The 22795-nt window shown below is 44.7% G+C and overlaps 1 protein-coding gene across 1 annotated transcript in view; it reads left to right on the forward strand.

Annotated features, from left to right (window-relative positions):
• LOC115088647 (neurofilament heavy polypeptide-like) overlaps nucleotides 1-22795 on the forward strand; it is a 611587-nt gene that overhangs the window by 399474 nt on the left and 189318 nt on the right. Inside the window, exons 32-34 of the mRNA XM_029596909.1 lie at nucleotides 2700-2750; nucleotides 6259-6309; nucleotides 19126-19170. Coding sequence (XP_029452769.1) covers nucleotides 2700-2750; nucleotides 6259-6309; nucleotides 19126-19170 — 147 coding nt within the window. The remainder of the gene's footprint in view (nucleotides 1-2699; nucleotides 2751-6258; nucleotides 6310-19125; nucleotides 19171-22795) is intronic.

The following is a 22795-nucleotide window of genomic DNA, read 5'->3' on the forward strand; positions in this document are numbered from 1 at the left end:
GCAGTGTCTTCACTGGCGGCGATAAGGTTAGTAACGTTATCGTCGCCAGTAGTGTGCCCAATAGCGCCACCTTTCACGGTGGCGCTATTGAGTGCGAAAGCCGACAGCGAAAACACCTCGGTGGTGCGAAGGCTGCCGTCTTTCGCAGGCTCGCCCCCCGCTTCGCTCCCCCACCCCCCATTTTCGCTGGATTCACCATTCCGCAATAAATAGAATGGTGAATCCAGGCCTTAGAGAGGGAAATTTTCAGCCAGCCAATTTACTAGGGATGTGCAGAGGGACCGCATACATTGCATTCGGTATTCATATTCGTCGGGGGGCAGATACGTTTCATTCGGCAAGAGGGGCCCCCGATGCATTAATGTGTTCATTCTAATTTGTTTCCCAGCTAAAATTTAATTAACTACAACCCCCCACCCTCCTGACCCCCCCAAGACTTACCAAAACTCTCTGGTGGTCCAGCGGGGGGTCCGGGAGCCATCTCCTGCACTCACGCCATCGTCTGCCGGTATTCAAAATGGCGCCGATAGCCTTTGACCTTACTATGTCACAGGGGCTACCGGTGCCATTGGTCGGCCCCTGTCACATGGTAGGAGCAATGGACGGCTGGCACCATCTTGTGCTCCTACCATGTGACAGGGGCCGACCAATGGCACCGGTAGCCCCTGTGACATAGTAAGGTCAAAGGATATCGGTGCCATTTTGATTACTGGCAGCCGACGTCCCGAGGGCAGGAGGTCGCTCCCGGACCCCCGCTGAACCACCAGGGACTTTTGGCAAGTCTTGTGAGGGTCTGGAGCATCCCCCAAGACTTGCCAAAGTCCCTGGTGGTCCAGCGGGGGTCCGGGAGCGATCTCCTGCCCTCGGGCCATCCAGTGCTCCTATCATGTGACACGGTCCAGCCAATGGCACGGATACCCTGTCACATGGTAAGGGCAAAGGACCCCCCACAGGACCACCAGGTACCTGTAAAAAGTTTTTGGGGGGGTCAGGAGGGTGGGGGAAGCTAAGGTATTAGTTTTAAAGGGTCGGGGTGGGTTTTTTGTTTATCGGCTCGGGCACAGCCGATAAACAAAACCGATCGGGCCCGATGAAAAAAAAAAACGCATGTGAATCGGAACCGGAATCGGAACCAATTCCGGTTCCGATTCACATCTCTACTTATTTCTCTTAGCATTTCATCATCCATCTTATCATTTTGGCCAGGTAGATGGTAGTATACTCTTGGCTCTATACTCTTCCCCAACACGCATGCAATTTCTACCCATAAAGATTCTACTGTGTATTTAGTCTCTTACAGAATTTTTATCCTGTTGGACTCTATGCCATCCTGACCATAAAGTGCCACCCTGCCCCCAAGTTGATCCACCCTATCATTGCTATATAATTTGTACCCTGGTATAGCACTTTCCCATTGGTTATCTTCCTTCCACCATGTCTCTGAGATGCCAATTATGTCTACTTCTTCATTCTATGCTATAAACTCTAACTCTCACATCTTACTTCCTAGACTTCTGGCATTGGCATATAGACAGTACAAAGTATTTTTGTTTGTATTAAAAACTTGCTTTTCAGTTAACAGTGATAATTTGGAATCTTTTAACTCAGATGGTTCTTTACTTATAGGCACATGGTCTACTTTTGTTTTTATTTACACACACAGTCACACGCTCATACGTAAAAGCATTGAAAGTAAATTTACATGGTAAATTTAAATTTGATCACATACATGTTACATGGTAAATTTACTAGCATCACTTACCACATCTTTGTACAAAGGCAAATAGTAGCCAATTATTTTCATCATCATCATCAAAATCATTATTTATGACATGCTTTTCTAGCCATAGAGCTCTAAGTGCATACAAAAGGATATAATTATAATACAGTACAGTAGCAATGGAGATGGATGATAATAAATATTTATCATTCGGTGCAATAGTATATAGTGATTAAGTAGCATAGGTACAATAACATAGCCAAAGTAACTCCAGAGGTAGTGTATTAAGTCTGTTTATATAATTAGCATATATAATCATATTAAAATTTAACATGACTATAATCAGGCAATTTAGTGCAGTTTTTTTTCCATTCTAAATTGTTGATGCACCAGAAGCCTAAGCACAACATAGTACACTGTCCATGTGAGGCAGTGCCCCTAGTGTTCCCTTTTTTGCCTGTGCAGGGCCAGGCTAGATGCCTGGTCCACCTTAAATGCCTTAAGGAGGGTATGATCTAATGGTGGGATCCTGCGGGGCATTTGGGGCTCAGAGGGCATAACCAGAGACTGGAGAAAAGGAGCTGGGATTCAGTTGGGGATAACCAGACCAGACCAGGTTTCTAGGAAGAAGGCAGCTCCTGTATACAACACTGTCCAAGCACTAAGCTGAGACGAAGCAACACACTGTAAATAAAGAGAGTCTGTCTGAGGAGAAGACAGTCTACTGTTGTGCATTTGTGAAGTTATAATAAAGAAATACTGTTTTAAGAAGGCTGGAATCAGACTAGTTTGTCTCCAGGCCTGTGAGAATTACCACCTTTCCCACAGTCCACTCAATGGGCATGTGTTAGAGTTCCTGTCCCTGACTCTTACAAGTTTATAAAAAATGTTGACTTTTGTTTTTTGACAATCATTGAATAAACAGATTTTAGTTTTATGCACTCTTAACAGTTCCAAATAATTTTGTTTTATTTGACAGGACAAAAAATAGAAAAAGAAGTAAAATGCCCAGCTCCTCTGAAGGCAAAAGGTAAAGTAACATGTATTGCTATTGTAGTGCATGGATAGTCTACTGCAAATATCTGAAACGCTAATACTGTACTGCACATGACAAAGGTCAAATATTTCCTAGCTGCTATTATGAATGGCCAGTCAAGAACTTATGACAATTAATTTGCTTTGAAAAGTGAATTTTTCAATGCTTGTGCACATGTGTGTGTAAATTTTAGAGAACAGTTTGAATAGGTTGTAACAAAATAAAAGAGTGAACATTGATTTTGATAGGTATACTTTATGGGCAGAGACTTGATAACTTGAGAGCAAGTTCTTTTACTAGCCAAAGTAGGATTTACTAGTTAGCTTTCAAATTTTCATGAATCACAGAAGAATATCAAAACTAGACAGATTTCTTCCTGGTGGACTTTCACATTGATATTTAGCTCCTGAAAATGTTGCCCTATACAAGAATGAGAAGGAAATATGCTAACAGGGTTCCCTGAACATGGGTATTTTGTTTGTGTACCTTCATAACATTCTCCATATTTTAAAATATTTTCAACACAAAACCTCTTTCATTATATTGCTTTCAAACCATTGTGCAGTATTCACAAGCTTATTGACAAAGTATGATTACATTTTATTTAACCTCATTATAACTACTGCAGGTTATTTTTGTTTATTGTTATTATTGGATTTATTGCAGTATCTATAAAACAATGGTCATGGTTGCTAAGACAACCGATTACCATCTGCAGGACCCTCAAAATTGCTGGCTCTTAATGCAACTTATCAGTTATTATTAGAAGGTTACTTGGTGACTGATATTAGGGGTGTGCATTAGTTTGCAACGTATTGGCAATCCGCAACATATATGTCCATATTTGTTGTATTCATGAGGTCGCAAAACATATTGCGATTCCCCACGAATATAACATATCATCCGTTCCATACGTTTGGCGCCGCACGCTTTTCTTAGCCGCCATTCAAATCGGAGAACTCCATTTGGGTGTATCCATAGCCAAAAACCAGCCCTTTCCTGTAAGTCATCAGTGACCTCACAGCCCTGTCAGAGTGGGTCGGACAGGTTGAAATGGAGGTGACCTGCTGTAAGGAGAATCCCAGTGTTATCTTCAGGTTTTTTTTTTTAGAAGATTAAGTTCACCATCCAGGAGGACATTTTGATTGCCCCTTCCTGTCTGAATTGGAGCACAGAAAGTCCTGCTCCAAGGGATCCCTCCCATCAGGGTTTTGAGGAAGAGATCTAAGGACTGCAGTAAGATCAAAGATGGGTTTAATCAACTATGAGTAAAAGGCAAAGCCTAACATTGGTGACGCCACCCATCTGCTGCTTCAATCAACCTTGAGGAGAGAGAGAGATTTATCTCTCTGTGCAAGGGCAGACACAGAGTATTCTTTCCAGTTGGAAGGAGTGTTTCTGTCAATTCAAAGGACACCCTGCCCATTTGTATTTTATAAAATGTGCATGTTGATGACATTACCAGTTCTACCAAAGTATCAATTAGTCCACCAGTTCACCCAGTCCTTCTGCAGCTCATCAAGACACTCCTGGTTCTTCAGCCTGAACTCCCCTCAGTTTAAACAGACATCCCACCCAGCCAATAGTATACAATAAACAAGCTTATAATCACTTAGATGTAAAAGTTTGCAAGTAAGTTGGAAAATGTATGCACATACAGTAAGTTCCTTTTAAAATATCAAATTACACCCAACTGTTGGCCCTGCCCCTTGATCACCCTTTTTTTTATGTGTATATGGGTGTGTTTAATTTAAAATACACACATAGAGGCTACTGGTGCTGACAATGGAACGGAGCGCAACTAGGAGCTCTCCAGCTTGAGACAAGGAGAGTGTGTGCCCTTGTGGTGAGAACAGTCCAAGTCTGGGAGTTAGGAACAGGCAAGGAAAGTCCATGAAGACTTGGAACAGGCATGAAGAGTTGGAGCAGACGTGAAGACTTGGAGCAGACGTAGACGAGGAAAGTCCTTGAAGACTTGGGCACAGAGGGGATGAGCAAGACCCTCAGGCACCCTACACAGCCCAGAGGTTGCTCGTGGACCACACTGTCCTCCACCAGCCCTACTTAGCTCGATGGCTGGTCATGGACCATGTGAGGAGTGGGACCAGTTCGGGAGGTCTCATAGCACAGGAATGAAGCAATCCCTTGGATCCTCCGGAGTCAGGACTGGATTCAGGAGCAGATAAAATGTGGAACTTGGAACTCAGATTAAAAACAAGGAATCTCCGGAAGCATGGGTTGATCGGGACCTGGAGCATCAGGACCAGGAAGAGACATCAAGACTGGAACGGAACATCTGGACTGGAACGGAACATCAGTACTGGAATGGAACATCAGGAGCATCCATGGAAGATCAGAGGTGCCAGGGAAGAGCTGGAGACTAGGAGTCCTTTGGAGGACTAGCCCCTTGCTGAAACAAGGACTGAATGGCAGAGAAGCCCTTTTATAGGGCTGGAAAAAGGCAACTCCCTGGAAGGAGTTCAGGAGGACCACACCTGGCTGGCCCTTTAAATCTGGTGAGGAGCGGTGGGCCCGCCCCTAGAGGAAGCTGGACAGGACCCTGGACAGCAGCCATGCTGCTGCTGAGAAGACGGAGAGCAGGAGGAGCTGGAGAAGGGCCGAAGGCAGGCCCTGACGAAGAGTGGCAGCATCCGGCTTCCGGAGAAGGAACTGGAGGAGGACCCAGCCGCACCCAAAGTCGAGAATGAGGCCCTCCTCGGCTGCTGAGCACAGAGGATGTTGGCAGCTCCAAGATGCAGGCAAGGTCGGGGCTTCAGCAGCCTTCGGGCCGCGGAACGGCGGCGGCTCCATGCCGCAGGAAAGGCCCCTGATTCTGCGGCCTCCGGGCTGTGAAGGTAAACACCTCCCGTGGCTCAGCAGCTATTTATACACGTACATGCTAATTTTTACATACATAATGTTTTGAAAATTCACCTTTTAGATTATAAATCCTCTGGAGACAGGGAAATACCTACTGTACCTATGCATAGCTCAACTTGAACCACCAACGAAAAGGTGTGACAAAATCTAAATAAATATAGGAATAAATAATGAAAGTTGAATTATTTCCTGTCGTTCCACATGAGAATAAGGGTCATGAAATTTAGGTGTGCCAGTTTTGCTAAGACAGAGGGATACCTTACCGGTGTCCTGGCATAGGGATGAAAGAGAGACTTACTGCATTAAAGGAATAGTGACCAACATTAAAATAATTAATTGCTTTGGCAATAAACTGTTTAGGAAAGTGACCAAAAGCAAAATGAGGATGCATCTAGCATTATTTTAAAATGAGGTGACTGAAAAGTTAAGGAGAAAAATATCATTTGGAAAGTACAAAGGGCATTTTGTCATTCCTGTTGTGATACTCGTGGTAGCACATTATTGACCTCATAATAAATTGCATACTATAGTAAACAACAACAAACCCAACTGTATTTCATTACTTTATTTTATTGTTCTGCAGCTTTCTTTTTAACTTACTTTCATATCTCTTTCCTTGCAGGGCCTGTAAAGGAAAAGCAAGCTAAGTCTTCAGTTGCCTTGAAAGAGAAAGGTAATGGTATAGTTTAAACTAATATATTCCATAAATAAAAGTCACAAATCTTTCCCTTTATAAATGACGAGTTATGGAGGTGAGAAAGCACTAAAATATAAGGATATTTTTCAAAGTGATATGTGCAGGTAAAATATCTTTTTGTAAAGTGCCTATCTTCAGTGCAGGTAAAATTACTCGCATTGATCTAGAAAGTAGGGATGTGCACACATTATTTTTTTGTTGATGTTTTGTTTTCGGGTCCGGGGTGGGCCATTTCGGTCCACTCCCCGAACCTGAAAACTTTTTTCATTTCTATTTCGGGAAAAACCCGAAAAAACAAAAAAACCCACCCCAACCCTTCACGTGGAAATAGCAATGTGATAGGTACCCACTATTGGCACCGGTAACCCCTGTCACATGGTAAGGGCAAAGGGCCACTGGCGCTATTTCGATTACTGGTAGCCGATGGCCCGAGAGGGGGAGATCGCTCCCGGGACCCCGCTGCTCCACCAGGGACTTTTGGTAAATCTTGGGGGGTCGGGACGGTGGGGGTTTGTAATTAATTAAATTTGAAGGGTTGGGGTGGGTTAGGGTATTTTTTTAAATGTGCCCTTTCTCCCCCCCAAAAAAAGATAGGAAAACCACACAATATTTTGTGGATTTTCCTTTCGTTTTGTCAGTCCCCCAAAATGAAAGAAAATAGGAAATATCGTCTTTATTTCCTATTTCGTTGCAAATGAATGCACATCCCTACTAGAAAGCACATAATTGTACTTATATTGTTTGGAGATAATCCCATGGCTGAGACTGAATCAGGGGAGGCAACAACATAAGTAGTTTTGGATTTTCAATATGATGGTGTGAAGGAGTAGCCTAGTGGTTAGAGCAGTGAAGCTATGAACTAGTAAAGCCAAAGTTCAAATCTCATAAGAACATAAATAATGCCATACTGGGTCAGTTAAGCCCAGCATCCTGTTTCTGATAGTGGCTAATCCAGGTCACATGTACCTGGCAATTACCCAAACATTAGATCACAAGCTACTATTAATTATTATAATAGCAGTTTATGGATTTATCCTCTAGGAACTTATCCAAGCCTTTTTTAAACCCAGTAACACTAACTGCTGAAACCACATTCCCTGACAATGAATTTCAAAGCTTAACGATGCACTGAATGAAAAAGAATTTTCTTTGATTTGTTTTAAATGAGCTACTTGCTAACTTCATGGAATGCACCCTGATTCTTCTATTATCTGAGAGAGTAAATAACCGATTTACATTAACTTGTTCAAGTCCTGTCATGATTTTGTAGACTTCTATCTTATCCTCCCTCAGTCGTCTCTTCTTCAAGCTGAACAGCCCTAACTTCTTTAGCCTTTCCTCTTAGGGCAGCCGTTCCTTGCCCCTTATTATTTTGGTCGCCCTTCTCTGCGCTTTCTCCAGTGCAGCTATATCCTTTTTGAGATGCGGTGACCAGAACTGCACACAGTATTCAAGGTGCGGTCTCACCATGGAGCGATACAGAGGCATTATGACATCCTCCGTTTTATTTTCCATTCCCTTCCTAATAATTCCCAAACCCTGTCCTAACCCTTCCCCTTTCCCTCATTTAAATCTTAACATCATGATGCGGTAGTTATCATGCTTTAATGAATGACCCTCATAGATTGTAAGCTCTCTAAGGATAGGGAAAAAGCTTCAGTATCTTAATGTAATCCACTTTGAAGTGCCCAAAAGCGGAATATAAATAAATACATGTGCATTGTGTAACCCCTGGGCTGATAGGAGCCCAAGGGCACACATCTTAGTGAAGATAAAAAGCGCTTAGATCTCAAATAAGTGTTCAAAGTTACTGAGAGCTCAGAATTCCCGGGGGGTGGGGAGGGGAAGTTACATTATTTAGTTATTAAAGCTGCCCTCTTAGTCCTTGGTAAGCAGCCCAATCTCATAAAGGTAGACAGCTGCAATGAGCTCACTGGAAGCTGGATGGTTTCCAAGTCAAGTTTACTACTAGTTGATAAGATGAACCAAAACGTTTTTTACAGCACATTGATGTTAATGACCAATTCATTTACAATCTAAATTCAAAATAAATTTGTGACCTTCTATTTCCAGCAAATATCTTCAGCTAAATATAGCAATTTGTTTACTAAATTAACTCCTTCTCAGGTTCAATCAAGTGATTTTAGTGATAGATTCTTCCCATTGTGAAATGGTTAGAAATTTTGTCCAAATTACTTAAGAGAATAAAAAGTCCCAATTTTCATATCTTGCCTGTAGTCTTCCCTATTCTCCTGTCTTCTCCTGGTCAGTACCATGTGGCACTGCCCTATTCCTTTCCTCCCAATTATTGCTTACCTGGGTCAGTAGTGACATACTCTTGAATGATACTTCCCGCTCCATCACTCTCTGGTAATGGATGTGAATCCATTCCTCTTGGATGACACTAAGAACATAAGAAAATGCCATACTGGGTCAGACCAAGGGTCCATCAAGCCCAGCATCCTGTTTCCAGGATACGCGCGGAGCCGCGCATATCCACTAAAATCCTGGATCGGCGCGCACAAGGCTATGAATTCTGTATAGCCGGCGTGTGCCGAGCCGCGCTGCCTACCCCCGTTCCCTCCAAGGCCGCTCCGAAATCGGAGCGGCCTTGGAGGGAATCCTCTAACGCCCTCCCCTCATCTTCCCCTCCCTTCCTCTATCTAACCCACCCGCCCGGCCCTGTCTACACCTCCCCCTTACCTTTCTCCGGGGATTTACGCCTCCCGGAGGGAGAAGTAAATCCCCGCGCGCCAGCGGGCCTCTTGCGCGCCGGGCCGCGACCTGGGGGCGGGTTCGGAGGGTGCGGCCACACCCCCGGACCACCCTGGGCCATAGCCACGCCCCCGCACCCGCCCCCAAAACGCTGCCGACACGCCCCCGAAACACTGCGACGACCGGGCCCGCCCCCCGACACGCCCCCCTCGGAGAACCCCGGGACTTACGCGAGTCCCGGGGCTCTGCACCCGCCGGTAGGCCTATGTAAAGTAGGCTCACCGGCGCGCAGGGCCCTGCTTGCCTAAATCCGCCCGGTTTTGGGCGGATTTAGGCGAGCAGGGCTCTGAAAATCCGCCCCTAAGTGAACACTGCTCTAAGTGACACTGCTGCTGTTCAGATTCGTTCTAGGTGAAAGACACCACTTCCCCTAAATGACACAAAAATCTAAGATCCTGGGCACTAGGGTAGTCAGTGAAGCTCAAAAAAGGAAAAGTCTTACAGGGGAAACCAAATCAGAGGCAAGATGGCTGGAGAAACCTCCTCCTCAGATAATAAAAATGTTTCCAAATCATGGACAAAACAGGGAACAAGGTACTCTTTCTCCGGTTCTTTACCCAGGCCTCTGTCCATGAGAATCCCAGAGTCCTTCTCCCAGCAAAATGGTGGGGACAGCACAGTCAGGCTGTCCCTGAGAGGGGTAACTCAGGAAAATCAAACTATGAATCCCCACCCTGAGATGGGGGAACCAAAACCCACATCTACTGCTAACTATATCACTTTGCTCCCCTCCTAAAATAATTCTTCAATCCTCCTAGTAGTGAATCTTTTAGGTTTGCTACAGTTATTTTGGCCAGAAAAAGTACCTGTAGAAAAAGCAGATGCAAATCTCTATGAGTACTTTTTTCAGGGCAGTCATCAAAGCAACACTACCCACTTAGTTTTTTTTTTGTTATTAGTTCAAACACAGCAGGTAAAAAACAACCCAGGGAGATTTTGCACCAGTGCAGGCAGTTTGATTATGATTAATGAATATTATCCTCTTTCAGGCCGATGCAATATTGTGCATTGAGCCTAGTACATAGGTTAACGAGCGCTTGGATGTACGTTTTGGACATGCGACCCTAATCCCCAACGCAATAAGGAGATCAGTGCATCCAAAACTTGCGTCCAAACTCACGTGTGGCTAACAGTGCTCATCACATGTAAATTCCATGTAGATAAGACTATTAGCTATTACCCCACGAAGCAAAAAATTCCCATGCACCCAAGGGGCACTTTTTAGCCCATCAAAATTTACGCCTGCCCAGAGCAGGCGTAAAGTCTTCTCGCGCATTAAGGGCTGAACTTAAAAACAAGAAAACTGTTTTTTGGTGGTTACTCTTAGTAGCATCGCAATACTAAGTAGAAAGAACCACAAAAAGCAGCACCATGCCAAAAAATGTCTTGATGTAAAACAAATTGGGGGGAACACAATATACACCCACAATATACATGCTCAGGACTGTGTATATTGTGTGTGCATATTGTGTCAGTAAATTAGCGCTAACCTCTTATTGCATAAGCGGTTTTGAATGCGCGTCCAAAATGCACGTCCAAGTGCACCCTATTGCATCGGCCTGAAAATGATAATGCCTTCAGGTTAAGGAAAAGACAACACAATTACATTGGATTTAAATAGACAAAGCCAGTTAGGGATGAGGTTGACTGCATCTGCCAGGAAGTTGCAGGTTACTGTAAAATCATAGTCCAGTAAAGGGAGAAGAGGTTCTTGTCGAGATGCGCAAAGCTGACAGACAGCAAAATGTAACTGTTTCTGATGGATAAGAAAACTAATGTCTTTATTAAGTCCTTTACAGGCTGATGCAATACCGTGCACTCAGGCTAGTGGACAAGTTAAGCTACAGCCGTTGGACACACATTTTGGATGTGCGTCTATAACCCCTTATGCAATAAAGGGATTAGCGCGTCCAAACTAGCGCATAGCTAATAGCACGCATCACATGTAAATGCCATGTATTAGCTATTACACACTTAAGTAAAAACTAAATATGCACCTGATGCACACATTTTTACCCTCAAAAATTAATGGCAGCCCCAGAGTTGGTGAGAAGTCTTGAAGAGCCACCAAACTTTAACAGAAAAGCACAAAATGCTGCTTTTCTGTGGTTCCTCTGACTTAATATCGCAGCCCTATTCAGTTGGCAGCAAATGAAAAAAAAAAATTATAAATGTCTTGCCGGCAGTCAGGTTAGGAAAATGGACACAAGTAAAATTGAGCGTCCATTTTCCTAACTCCTGCACAGCCACTTCTCCTCCTGGGCTCCCGATGCTGAGGAGGCGTTAGGGACACACAATTTCCCCTAGTGCCTCCTTTTTATCACAGCGGCTCATTAGCCTACTGCATTGTGCACACTGGAGAGGTGGATGGGCGCGCGTTAGGAAAGCAGGTGCTCATTCATGAGTGCCCGTTTTTTCGACGTGGATATTGCATCGGCCTGTTAGTGTTAGTGCCAAGTGATTGATCATTGAAACCAATATCAATAGACTTAAAAAGGACATTGGTTTTCCCACACAATGTGAGACATTGGACCACTTAACTATCTATGGAACCTTTGTCAGTCAAGCCACTGCCTCTAACCCCAACCCACAAACACCTCATCCCGTTACCAAAATGTAATTGGAATTAATGTTTCCTCTAATCTTTTTCCAGGGCATGTGCAGCTATCCCCTACTGTTGGGCATATAACTTTTGCAAGTGAGAAGTGGGAAGTTCCCCCTTCTGCCCCTCTCCCAGCATCCTCACCCCTGCCTCTTCCTCCCCCAGTTCTGAGGCTGGTCTTTGGGTGAGTGGCTTGGTTGCCATAACTGCTGTGCCCAAGAAGATAAGGGAGGGAATAGGGAGTTGCCTCTCTGGTGCACTTAAAGACCAGCAACAGATTACCACATACAGGGAGGGTAATTTTCAAAGTGTCTTCTGCAGGTAAAGAAATGCTTTATCTGTAGAAGACACTTTTAGAAAATGAAGTGACCCTTTAGAAAATGAATAGCATTTTAGACAATCATATGTATACACATTGTATGCACGCACATTTATATACAATATGGAGAGGCATTCCAGGGAATCTGGGCAGAGTTGGGACATACACATATATTTTTTTGTTTTAAAAAGTATGGGGCGGATTTTCAGAGCCCTGCCAAAATGAGCCTTTTTGTCACTCAGGCCTTTTTCCTTGTAGCACCAGCTCTTTGTTTCCAGTCAGAGCCCTGGATCTTTAGCAATAGCCCAGGACCTTCTGCTCCCTTCCTTCTGTCTCTCCAGGCCCCACAGCAGCCTCTGGAAGTGGCAGGAGCTATCAGAAACCCCTTTCATTATTGCTTTCTGCTTTCCCCAGCTGCTTGGCCTCTCTCCATGGGGCTGAAGCTAACACTATTGCTAAAACCACTCCCGAGCTACTCACTCATTTACTGTCCTGCGCTGCTGTCTGCACCATTTCTTAAAATCTGTTTAAAACTAGCGGGTGGTACTTACTATAGACTGATCTTATTCCTTGCAAGGTCAGCATACAGGAACCGTCACCCATATGTTTTGAACACGCTTGCAGTGCTGGCAGAGATAGGGAGGAACAGTGGGGATAGCAGCATGAGACATTCCCACTGCTCCTCTTGCAGGATTTAGATCTGGATCATTTGCGATTGAAGATGCAGAGTACGTGGCTACTGAAGGACCCTTACACAGCCGTGCAGGCATGCAGCTTAGAAGGAACAGTGATCGCAAAGTAACCTACTACTTCCTAGCACATAGAGACAAACTGTGCTTGTACACTGGGTATACATAATACGATATGTTTACTGACTACGGGAAGGAAGCGTGCTAGGCACATATATTTAGAGTTAGTCCAATAAAAGGGTCTCATCGAAAACTTATATCTAAATATTCAAGTGGAATGACACGGCAATAATAGTACTTTGCTGAAAACTGTGCAAGCAACTGACATAGATATGTTCCTAAGTATGCAAAGCTGTGGTTTCTAAATGTTGACAAGCAGTAGAGAAATCAAATGCTATTGATTGTATCACATATTAGGGATGTGCTTTTGTTTGAAACGACATAGAGGATAACTTTAAAACATATGTGAACGCAGCCTATATACATTGTCCATCAGTGGTTGCCAAACCTGTCCCGGAGGACCCCCAGCCAGTCAGGTTTTCAGGAACTGCACAATGAATATGCTTGTGATACACTTTGCATGCTGTGGAGGCAGTGCATGCAAATCTCCCTCATGCATATTCATTGTGGAGTTCCTGAAAACCTGACTGGCTGGGGGTCCTCCGGGACAGGTTTGGCAACCACTGATGGACAATGTATATAGGCTGCATTCACGTATGTTTTAAAGTTATTTTCCATGTGCAGTAGTGCGCACTATTTGCCAAAATTAAAAAAAAAAAAAAGAAAAAAAAGTAGCCCCCAATGAAATGAAATTTGGGTGACAACCTTCCCCTAATGACATGAAATGACACAAAATATTTTTTGGCCTGCACACCTCATCACATACACACACACACACATAGGTGAATTTTAAAACCAGCACGCGGGCGCACATGTGCGCATGTTTGTCTGCCCATACCCAGGGACGCAACTATTTTATAACATATACACAAAAGCCGTGTCTACCGAGCAAGTGGGGATATTTTCAAAGGGACACGTTCCAATGCCATGGCCTGTTTTACCAGTTCCTTCCCAGTTCAGCCACTTATCAGCTAGGTCCTCCAAACCCCCCCGGATTTGGTAGCCTGTACACTGCTCAGTTACCTCACATCCTTTCCACTCCTCCGAAATGGCTCATCCATACCAGAAGTAAAGTTACGCAGCAGGGGATTTTGGCGTGCGTTGGATCGCGCAAGCATTTATGTGCTAATTTCTGGTTCAAGTCTCAAATGCTAAGCCACACTCCACCCCTTTTTGAGAGGTTATGAGAGGTGTTCGGTGGCATTTACACATGTATCCGGGCAGCTTTTAAAATCCGCTTGGCGTACGCAAGCCCGACTTATTTGTGCATCCCCTAATTTTGGTGCGAGTCAGGCTTTTAAAATTCAACTTTTAGAGCTCAGCTTTCAAGCCTATCTACAGAACACCATTTGTGTGCTCATGTGGACATGCAGAGATTACTGGAATTGTTTTATAAACTGTACAGCAGGAGCTGCATACGTTACAGCACGTGTTTTCCACCCCTCTCTTGGAGGCACACTTAACAAGTTGTTTTTTTAGGATATCCATAATGAATATGCATGAGATGATTTGCATACATTGAAGACCCAGGACATGCAAATCTATCACATGCATATTCATTGTGGCAATCGTGAAAACCTGACTGGCTAGGTGTACTTCCAGGACAGGGTTGGAAAACTGCCTTTTAAAATACTGTGTGATTCTGCTTCAAAACTATGCACATATGTTTCAGTAGACACGTATATTTCCAATGCAAGAAAACCCATATTTTCTTTACCCTTTTTATAATCCTACATATTTAGAGGTAAATTTATTACCCTATGCGTGCATCACACCCAGGCGGGGTGGGGCATGGGCGTTTCAGGGTGTGAACCTGCGATGTGCGTGTAAATACACACGCAACCTGGCGTGTGCTGAGGTCTCCTGCCGTGTAACTTTACTTCTGCCTTGGATGCTGTGTAAGTAAATTTAAAGAAAACTAGGCAGATCTTCAGGGTTTTAAGGGTCAGGGCTAACTGGGGGAGTGAAAGGTATCAAACCAGGGGGGCTGGAGAACTTCTCTCTTAATTGGGTGAACTAGGAATGAGCTGGTAAAACTGGGAATGGCGTCAGCACACACCCCATATCACTTGCGCGTGTATGTTTTAAAATGGCCTCATCCCTGGGTGTGGGCTGACGTATGCGTGCAAATGTGTGCACCCACATGCCGGTTTAAAAGTTACTGCCTTATGTTTTGCATGCAAAATGATTGTGACTCTCTGCAAAGAAAACACCCAGAATTAAAAGTGAAGGCCGGCATTTTATAAAGAATGCGCATATAGCATCTTGAAAACACTTGCACACATACTTGGAATCACCAGTTTGCCGATGCCTCCACCTGTTCACCCAGTCCTTCTCTAGGTCACCTTAGACCCTCCACCCTGAGACCTCCCACCCAGAAACTGCAAACAACAGACAAGTATGATTCAGCTTCCGCTAGTCAATTACTAGGTGTAAAAGTGTACAAACAACTGTGGTAATGTACAAGTGGAAATCTCTTACAAAATAACCATCACATGTTCTTCTGAACCTTGCCCTAGAATGCCCCTAGATTGCCAGTTTTTTACCCAGTAAAATGTATGTGTTGCACCAGAGGTGGACTCTTGAGCTGAGGTGGGGTTGACGCAACCCATGGCAAGGGCCCACGGGTCCCCACCATCAGCAGGTGGAGTGGGCTGTGTTGTGGTTCTGTTGTGGTTACGTGTGTTTTGGTGGATTCTTGGGTGCTGTGGAGATGACCACGCCAATGGGGAGGAGCCCCATGGGGAGCCACAGCACTGGGCTAGACACGTACTACACAAAACACAAGATAGTTTTTTATTAGACAGCTTGAGGAGAGCCACCAGAGGTGGCAGTAGTGAGGCAGTCTGTAGTTGCAGTCTCAGGGACCTTGGCGGAGGGAGCCCTTTTCTCCTTGATGACGTCAGGTTCCGCAGCAGGTCTCCCAGCGCGGAGATACTGTGGATGAGATAGACTGAGAGTTAGAGTACTCACTAGGTGTTTGCTGTTGGTATGCGATTCCACCAGGTATGTTGTAGAAGGTACAGGCACCGAGGCAGGGAGAGTAGACCCTCGAGGAGAGAGTACCTGTTCTCTGTAAGGCACCTGAAATAAAGCAGAGGGCAGAGAGAGCTTCCTGCGGCAGCATGGAAGCGGCAGAGTAGCGTAGACAGGAACGGATTCGAGTCCTTGCTAACTCAACGAGCTAGCGAATTAGTGAAGGTAAAATACCCGGATGGCGTGACATCAGCATGTCCCTCGAGGTTTGTGCCAAGGGTGGTACAAAGACATGGGTTGCGCTCGAGCACACCCTAGTAGGTACCTGGGAGGAGCAATGGCAGGAGGCTGCACCATAGCCGTTCTGGGGACGGCAGAGAGGTCGGCTTGTAGACTTGGTGGTAGCCATCTTTCCCAGGTAAGCGGGAGGAGCCGTGAATAAGGTGAGGCAAACGGGTCGAAGCCGTCTAGGACCAACGGACGCAACAGGCTGAAGCTAGAGGCTGCTGGAGCTTCACCTATACCAGCGAACTTTCCCCTTGGATTGAGCCTTTGGGTACCGGGGCCAGCAGGACTTAGACGGGCCTCAATATAGAGTAATGAAGATAGTTGGTTCAGCCCAGAGACAACAGCCAGTAGGTGGCATAAGTCTATCCAAGATGGGTTGCAGAACTGAAACCCAAGCACCAAGGAACAGGGAACAACTGAAGGTGCTTGAGCAAAGAAAGGCCGAAGCCTTGAAAGTCCTCGTCCAGAGGATAGAGGCAGAGGCATCTCTGTCAAACTCAGATGGAGGATGGCGGTCAATGGAAGCTGTGGTGAGCAACGTAGAACTCTGGACAAGAGTCTTTAGCAAGTTTATCCATAGCAATGGTCAGGCCGCGGAGAAGGCAAGAGTGGTCAGGCGTAGCAGTGGTCAAGGCACAGAGAAGGCAGGCGTGGTCAGGTGTAGCACTGGTCAAGGCACGGAGAAGGCAGGCATGGTCAGGTGTAGCAGTGGTCAAGGCACGGAGAAGGCAGGCGAGGTCGGACGTAGCAGAGGTCAGGCTTGGAGAAGGCAGGCAAGGTTGGACATAGCAGAGGTCAGGCTTGGAGAAGGCAGGCAAGGTTGGATGTAGCAGAGGTCAGGCTTGGAGAAGGCAGGCAAGGTTGGATGTAGCAGAGGTCAGTCTTGGAGATAGTCATAAGGCAGAGTCAGGCAAAGCAGGGTCAAAGTCCGTGGAGTCAATCTGAAGCAAGGAACAAGGCAGGAATGATGAGACAGGAATCAGGAACAACAAGGAATCAGGGACACAGGGCAGAGACGAATCTCTACTAGCAACGAGCACTCGATCAACAGGGAACCGAGGAGACCTGTTGCAAAGGCAAACTTAGGAGCGCTGCCCGAGCTTAAGTACGCTGAGGGTGGTGACGTCAGCATCCGGGCCCGCAGCCAGGTTCCCGCCGCAGGCCCTTTAAAAGGATTAGAGTTGCGCGCGTGCCTAGGAGGGGGCATGGCGCTGTCGGCGGCGTATCTCTGCAGAGCAAGCAAAGAGGCCTGCTTGGAGGAGGAATCCTGGCTGGAGGTCCCGGGCAGCATGGCAGGACCAGGGACATGGCAGGGGCCCGAGGTTGGAGCCGGCGGCCGACTGCTGCCAACGACGAAGAACTGAGTGCTGACATCCGTCTGAGAAGGTGAGAGGGCCACCCCGCGGGCCTCCCGCAGGTGGCAATCGTAACAGTACGCGTGAAATAAAATATGCACATACTCTTCACGTTTATAAAATAGCATATATGCACATATATTACAAACTATTTACACATGTATACACTATTTTTACACATGGAAACCCTTACAAAATTAAATCCTTAGGAGGCAGCTTTTAAATAGCTCATGTATTAGTCCATGTGCTTTTTTGTTCATTTTTGAGAAAGAAACAAAACAAGCACTTTCTCTTTGAAAATGAATGTACTGTAAAGGGCGTATGGAAAAGCACCCACATACTCTGCATGGGATGACTGAGAGGGATGAAACAGTGCATTTTTGAAAATCTCTCGCAAGCATGTTATTTTCATCCCTTGACCTAAACATGCCCCAGGAAAGGCTCCTTATATTCCAACTCTAAACCTATAGGCTGAATAAGCTGACGTGTCCATGTAGCCAGCTCGAAGAGGACACTTTTCAGGTTGGACAATTTAGGGATGTTATCTACTTTAATGCAGCCAGGTTGTTTTGAAAATTGGCATTTTAATGTCCAGTTTATTCACTGTTAGTCCCATAGTTACAGAACGGGAGAAACCAGTGTTGACTGGTGATCAATATTTTTGATGGAGCACTAGACTTTAGCATGATGCCTCTTATAAATTCTAAGCTCCATCCATACAGTCAGAAGCAAGACTGCTGGCTGAGGTTGGCTTTCTCTAGTAAGATTAATATTTGATTTGTTTTTTAAACTCTAAAACCATTTCCATTCACTATGCATGTAATTAAGAAAAAATGGTTAGAGAATTAAGCAAGTAGTTATGGGATGTAAGTTCCTGACTTCCCATCTGCCACTGACCATATGTGACCCTGGGCAAGTTGCTTAAGCTCCCCAATTTATTCCACTGTTATAAAGTAACAATTGCACTGTTCCTTCCACCTCTCCAGTCCTGAAATTTGCAAGCATTCCAGGTGCCATCAGTATTCTGCCAGACCTTCTATGTTAGAGAATGGATTGGGGTTTTTTTATATTTCTGAAATACAAAAAAAAATTGTTAAGTGCATTGTGGTCCTATTTAGATGAATGATGCTTATATAAATTCAAATTATCAGCATGAAATAGAACACTGAAATACAATTTAGCTCTTAAAAATAATTTAAAAATGAACTTCTCTTTCCGTTATTCATTGTTAATAGATGACATTTATTCTTGCTCAGCTTGACTATACAGTGTTATACTTATTTTGGTCTACAGATGTTAAAAAGCCAGCAGTAATGATGTGTGTAATTTAATTTTTAGTGTAGCAGAGAGAGATATAAACTAACTAACTTGGCAGTTAGCAATGATGGAGACATGGGACTGTTTATTGGGAAAAGAAAGTAGTAGTAACCCTGGTTCTTTCAGCTTATTGTTATAAGGCTAAATTCTCAACAACTTTTGCAAGACTGACAAAACGTTTGGATTGGATGTATTTGCAGGGAAATATTTTTCATATATACCAAACCTCAGTCTCAGTGCCTTTGGTTTATTTTATCATATATTGTCCTTCTTCCATATTCTAACACTTTACTTTTTCTTCTGCCATATTTCTGCCAAATCTGTCAATAAACGATACCTGTTCCTTTCCAGAGTCTGTGAAAAGAAAGGAAACAAAGCCCTTGGCTGCGTTGAAAGGTAATAGCACCTACCAAACTACAGAAACGGTTGATTAAGTTGTTGTGGGAACTTCTTTTCCCAGAGTGTGCCTGGGGAAAAAAATATTTGGTGAATGAGGTCCTACTTTTACAGTTCTGTGGGCCTGCACTTAGTATGGGGCTTTATTAAAACATTTTTTTAAACGTTAGAAGGAAATATGTTTAAATGAGCAAATCATCACCAAAACCACACATGCATACCCAAATCCCACTCCTTTCCTTGCCTGTATAATAAAACTTCCAAAATTTAAGGAAACCACTTTTCATTGATGGAACTATAGAGAAAGGAGCTTTTTAAACGTGTTTAACTTTTTAAATCATCCAAACGTACAACAAATTCTCCCAACCAACACAGAGTACTTAACCAGCAGCTTTTACACACACAAGAATCTTTATTGTAATGGTAATTCTGTTTATTTATGGCTTTCTGAGGACCACGCTCACGCACACTTATGCATTACAAAAAGTCTAATTCCACAGGAGTTCCAAGTGGTTTTTTTTTTTGCAGAGTTTTCTGGTTCACGTCACAGGAGTGCATGTGAATATAATATGTTGTAAGTGTTATTATTGCCTCAGAAGACTGCGTATTTGAATGTTGTTTTTCATGTAAAATGTCTTATAAATGCATAATTTAATTGTGTGTGTCTGTAAAGGGTGTGTGGGGGAGGAGGTGTGGCGGGAAGTGGGGGGGGGGAGAAATAAGATGGCTTGTGTACAAGACTGTAAGGTTTGCCAAATACCCTTCCCTATCCATGGGTTCTGAGGTGGGAGGTGTGTCAGTTTTTAAAAATATAGATTGCAGGACAGAGCTTATTTGCTGAGCCTGGGACAGACACTGAATGAATCGGGGGAGGGGAGCAGCACAATAATTTTTTGCACAAGGCAGCAAAAAGGTTAGCACCAGCCCTGGTTGTACATACCTGTATTCGGTGCTACTTTGCTAGATAAGCTATATCTAGCTAAGTTAGACCTGCCATATCGCAGGTCTAACTTATCCAATTAACTTAACTGGTTAAGTATGAATACCGCTACTTGTCCAGCTAACCCCCTCATTTATCAAAATGCGCTAAGGTGTTTTTGCATGCGTTAAGGGCTTATCACATGCGAAAAGCCTTGTTAACGCATGTGATAGCACCATATTGTATGGTGCGATGCAAATCTGAAAAAAGAGGAATAGGCTTACAATTTTGTGAAGTCCTATTGCATGGCTTTAATGCCAATTTTAGCTACAGTGTTTTCAGTTGTATTAAGCTGTGCAATGGGGTGGTAAGGTGTTTGTATATTTTGTGATGTCACCTCAAAAGCCTGTTTAGTAGATTTGAAGCTCCTGGAGGAGAGAGAGAGAGAGAAACTAGCCGTAATAACCTCTCCCTAGATAGGTATTTATATCCCTATGGGAGGCCTACCTAGTAACTCGAAGTGAAGTTTAGGAATTAGTGTAGGGGGTTAGGGGCCACTTTGACATTCAAAGTGAGACTTACCAACAGAACAGTGGTCTCTTATGAAGATTTGATGGCCTTCGGAGTGAGGAAACTCATTCAAAGATGAGATTTGTGCAATGTTCTCTCCACCTAGCTTGATGTTACCCAGGTAGAGAGTCCATCAAGCTAGGTTGAAAGAACACCGCACAAATCTCATTTTTGAGTGAGTTTCTTCACTCCGAAGGTCATCAAATCTTCACAAGAGACCACTGTTCTGTTCGTACGTCTCACTTTGAATGTCAAAGTGGCCCCTAACCCCCTACACTAATACCTAAACTTCACCTCGAGTTACTAGGAGGGCCTCCCATAGGGATATAAATACCTATCTAGGGAGAGGGCATTACGGCTAGTCTCTCTCTCTCTTTCTCTCTCTCTTTCTCTCTCATATTCATCTGAGCTCCCTGGGACCATTAAAATGGTTCCCCAGTGGTTGTATGCAGGAAATACAGCAGGTCTGGCACTTATCACAAAGTGTGAAAAAGTTATCACAATTTGCACTAACTTAGCTCTTCACATAGTTATTAGCACAAATTGCAATAAACTGTCTATTTGCATAAAACACACCCATCTTGCTATCGCACGCGATACTTATTACATTTTGATAAATCCAGGCCTAAGTTAGCCATAGAAGTGACACTGCCCTGATATGCCCACTGCCACAGAGTAATTCTAATTGTATTCTCCTGCTTACTGGGCAAGGTGTGTAGGGGGGGGGGGGGGTAGTTGAAAAGACATTATGAGCAGAATAGGAAATTTGAGCATTGGTTAGTAGTGGCAAAATTATATATGGGGAGGATGGAAAGTTTGGTACATGAAAAGGTTTAGTTTATTTAGCTTTTGTTTATATTACTGCTCAGCCAATTTGGAAAAATGGAACAGAAGTTTCAGACATATTGCAGGAATATGTATTGACTTATTTGTTACAGAGTCCTGGCATATAGTTTTATTAAATCAGATGCCACCGTCAGTCTATTTACTTCAAGGTCAGACTTGGGAGAGTAAGCAGTAGGGATGTGAATCGTTTTTTGACGATTTAAAATATCGTCCGATATATTTTAAATCGTCAAAAATCGTTAGAGGCGCAATACAATAGGAATTCCCCCGATTTATCGTCAAAAATCATAAATCGGGGGAGGGGAAGGGGGAGGCCGGGAAAACCAGCACACTAAAACAACCCTAAAACCCACCCGACCCTTTAAAATAAATCCCTCACCCTCCCGACCCCCCCAAAATGTTTTAAATTACCTGGGGTCCAGTGGGGGGTCCTGGTGTGATCTTCCACTCTTGGGCCACGGCTGCGTTAATAGAAATGGCGCCGGCGCTACCTTTGCCCTGTCAGGGCAAAGGTAGTGCCGGCGCCATTTTGGTTCCTGTCCCCCGATGTCAAAAGCGCAGGAGATCACTCCCGGACCCCCGCTGGACCCCCAGGGACTTTTGGCCAGCTTGGGGGGGCCTCCTGACCCCCACAAGACTTGCCAAAAGTCTAGCGGGGGTCCGGGAGCGACCTCCTGCATTCGGGCCATATTGCAAAATGGCACCGGCCGTATGGCCGTATTGCCGTATTGCAAAATGGCGCCGGCCGTATGGCCATATGGCCGGCGCCATTTTGCAATACGGCAATACGACCCGAGTGCAGGAGGTCGCTGTTCTAAAAAAAAATGGCGCCGATGCCCCTTTGCCCTTACCATGTGACAGGGTATCCGTCATCAGCCCCTATAGGGCTGATGAGTAAAGATGGCCGGCGCCATCTTTAAAGATGGCGCCGGCCATCCAGTGCTCCTACCATGTGACAGGGGCCGGCCAATGGCACGGATACCCTGTCACATGGTAAGGGCAAAGGGGCATCGGCGCCATTTTTTTTTTAGAACAGCTGATGCCTGGGAATGGGAAATCTCTCCCCGTGGCCCCCCTGGATCTCTCCTCTCCCCGAGGCCCCCCTGGATCTCTCCCTGAGGCTCCCCGAGGCCCCCCTGGACCACCAGGTAATTTTAAAAGGTTTGGGGGGGTCGGGAGGGTGGGGTCAATTTAAAGGGTCGGGTGGGTTGTTTTTTTTTTAGCGGCGCGGGCCTCCCTAAAAAAAAATTAGCGATGTGAATTGGAATCGGAAACGATTCCAATTCACAT

This window comes from Rhinatrema bivittatum, chromosome 3 (assembly GCF_901001135.1).
Source record: "Rhinatrema bivittatum chromosome 3, aRhiBiv1.1, whole genome shotgun sequence".
Taxonomy (NCBI): domain Eukaryota; kingdom Metazoa; phylum Chordata; class Amphibia; order Gymnophiona; family Rhinatrematidae; genus Rhinatrema; species Rhinatrema bivittatum.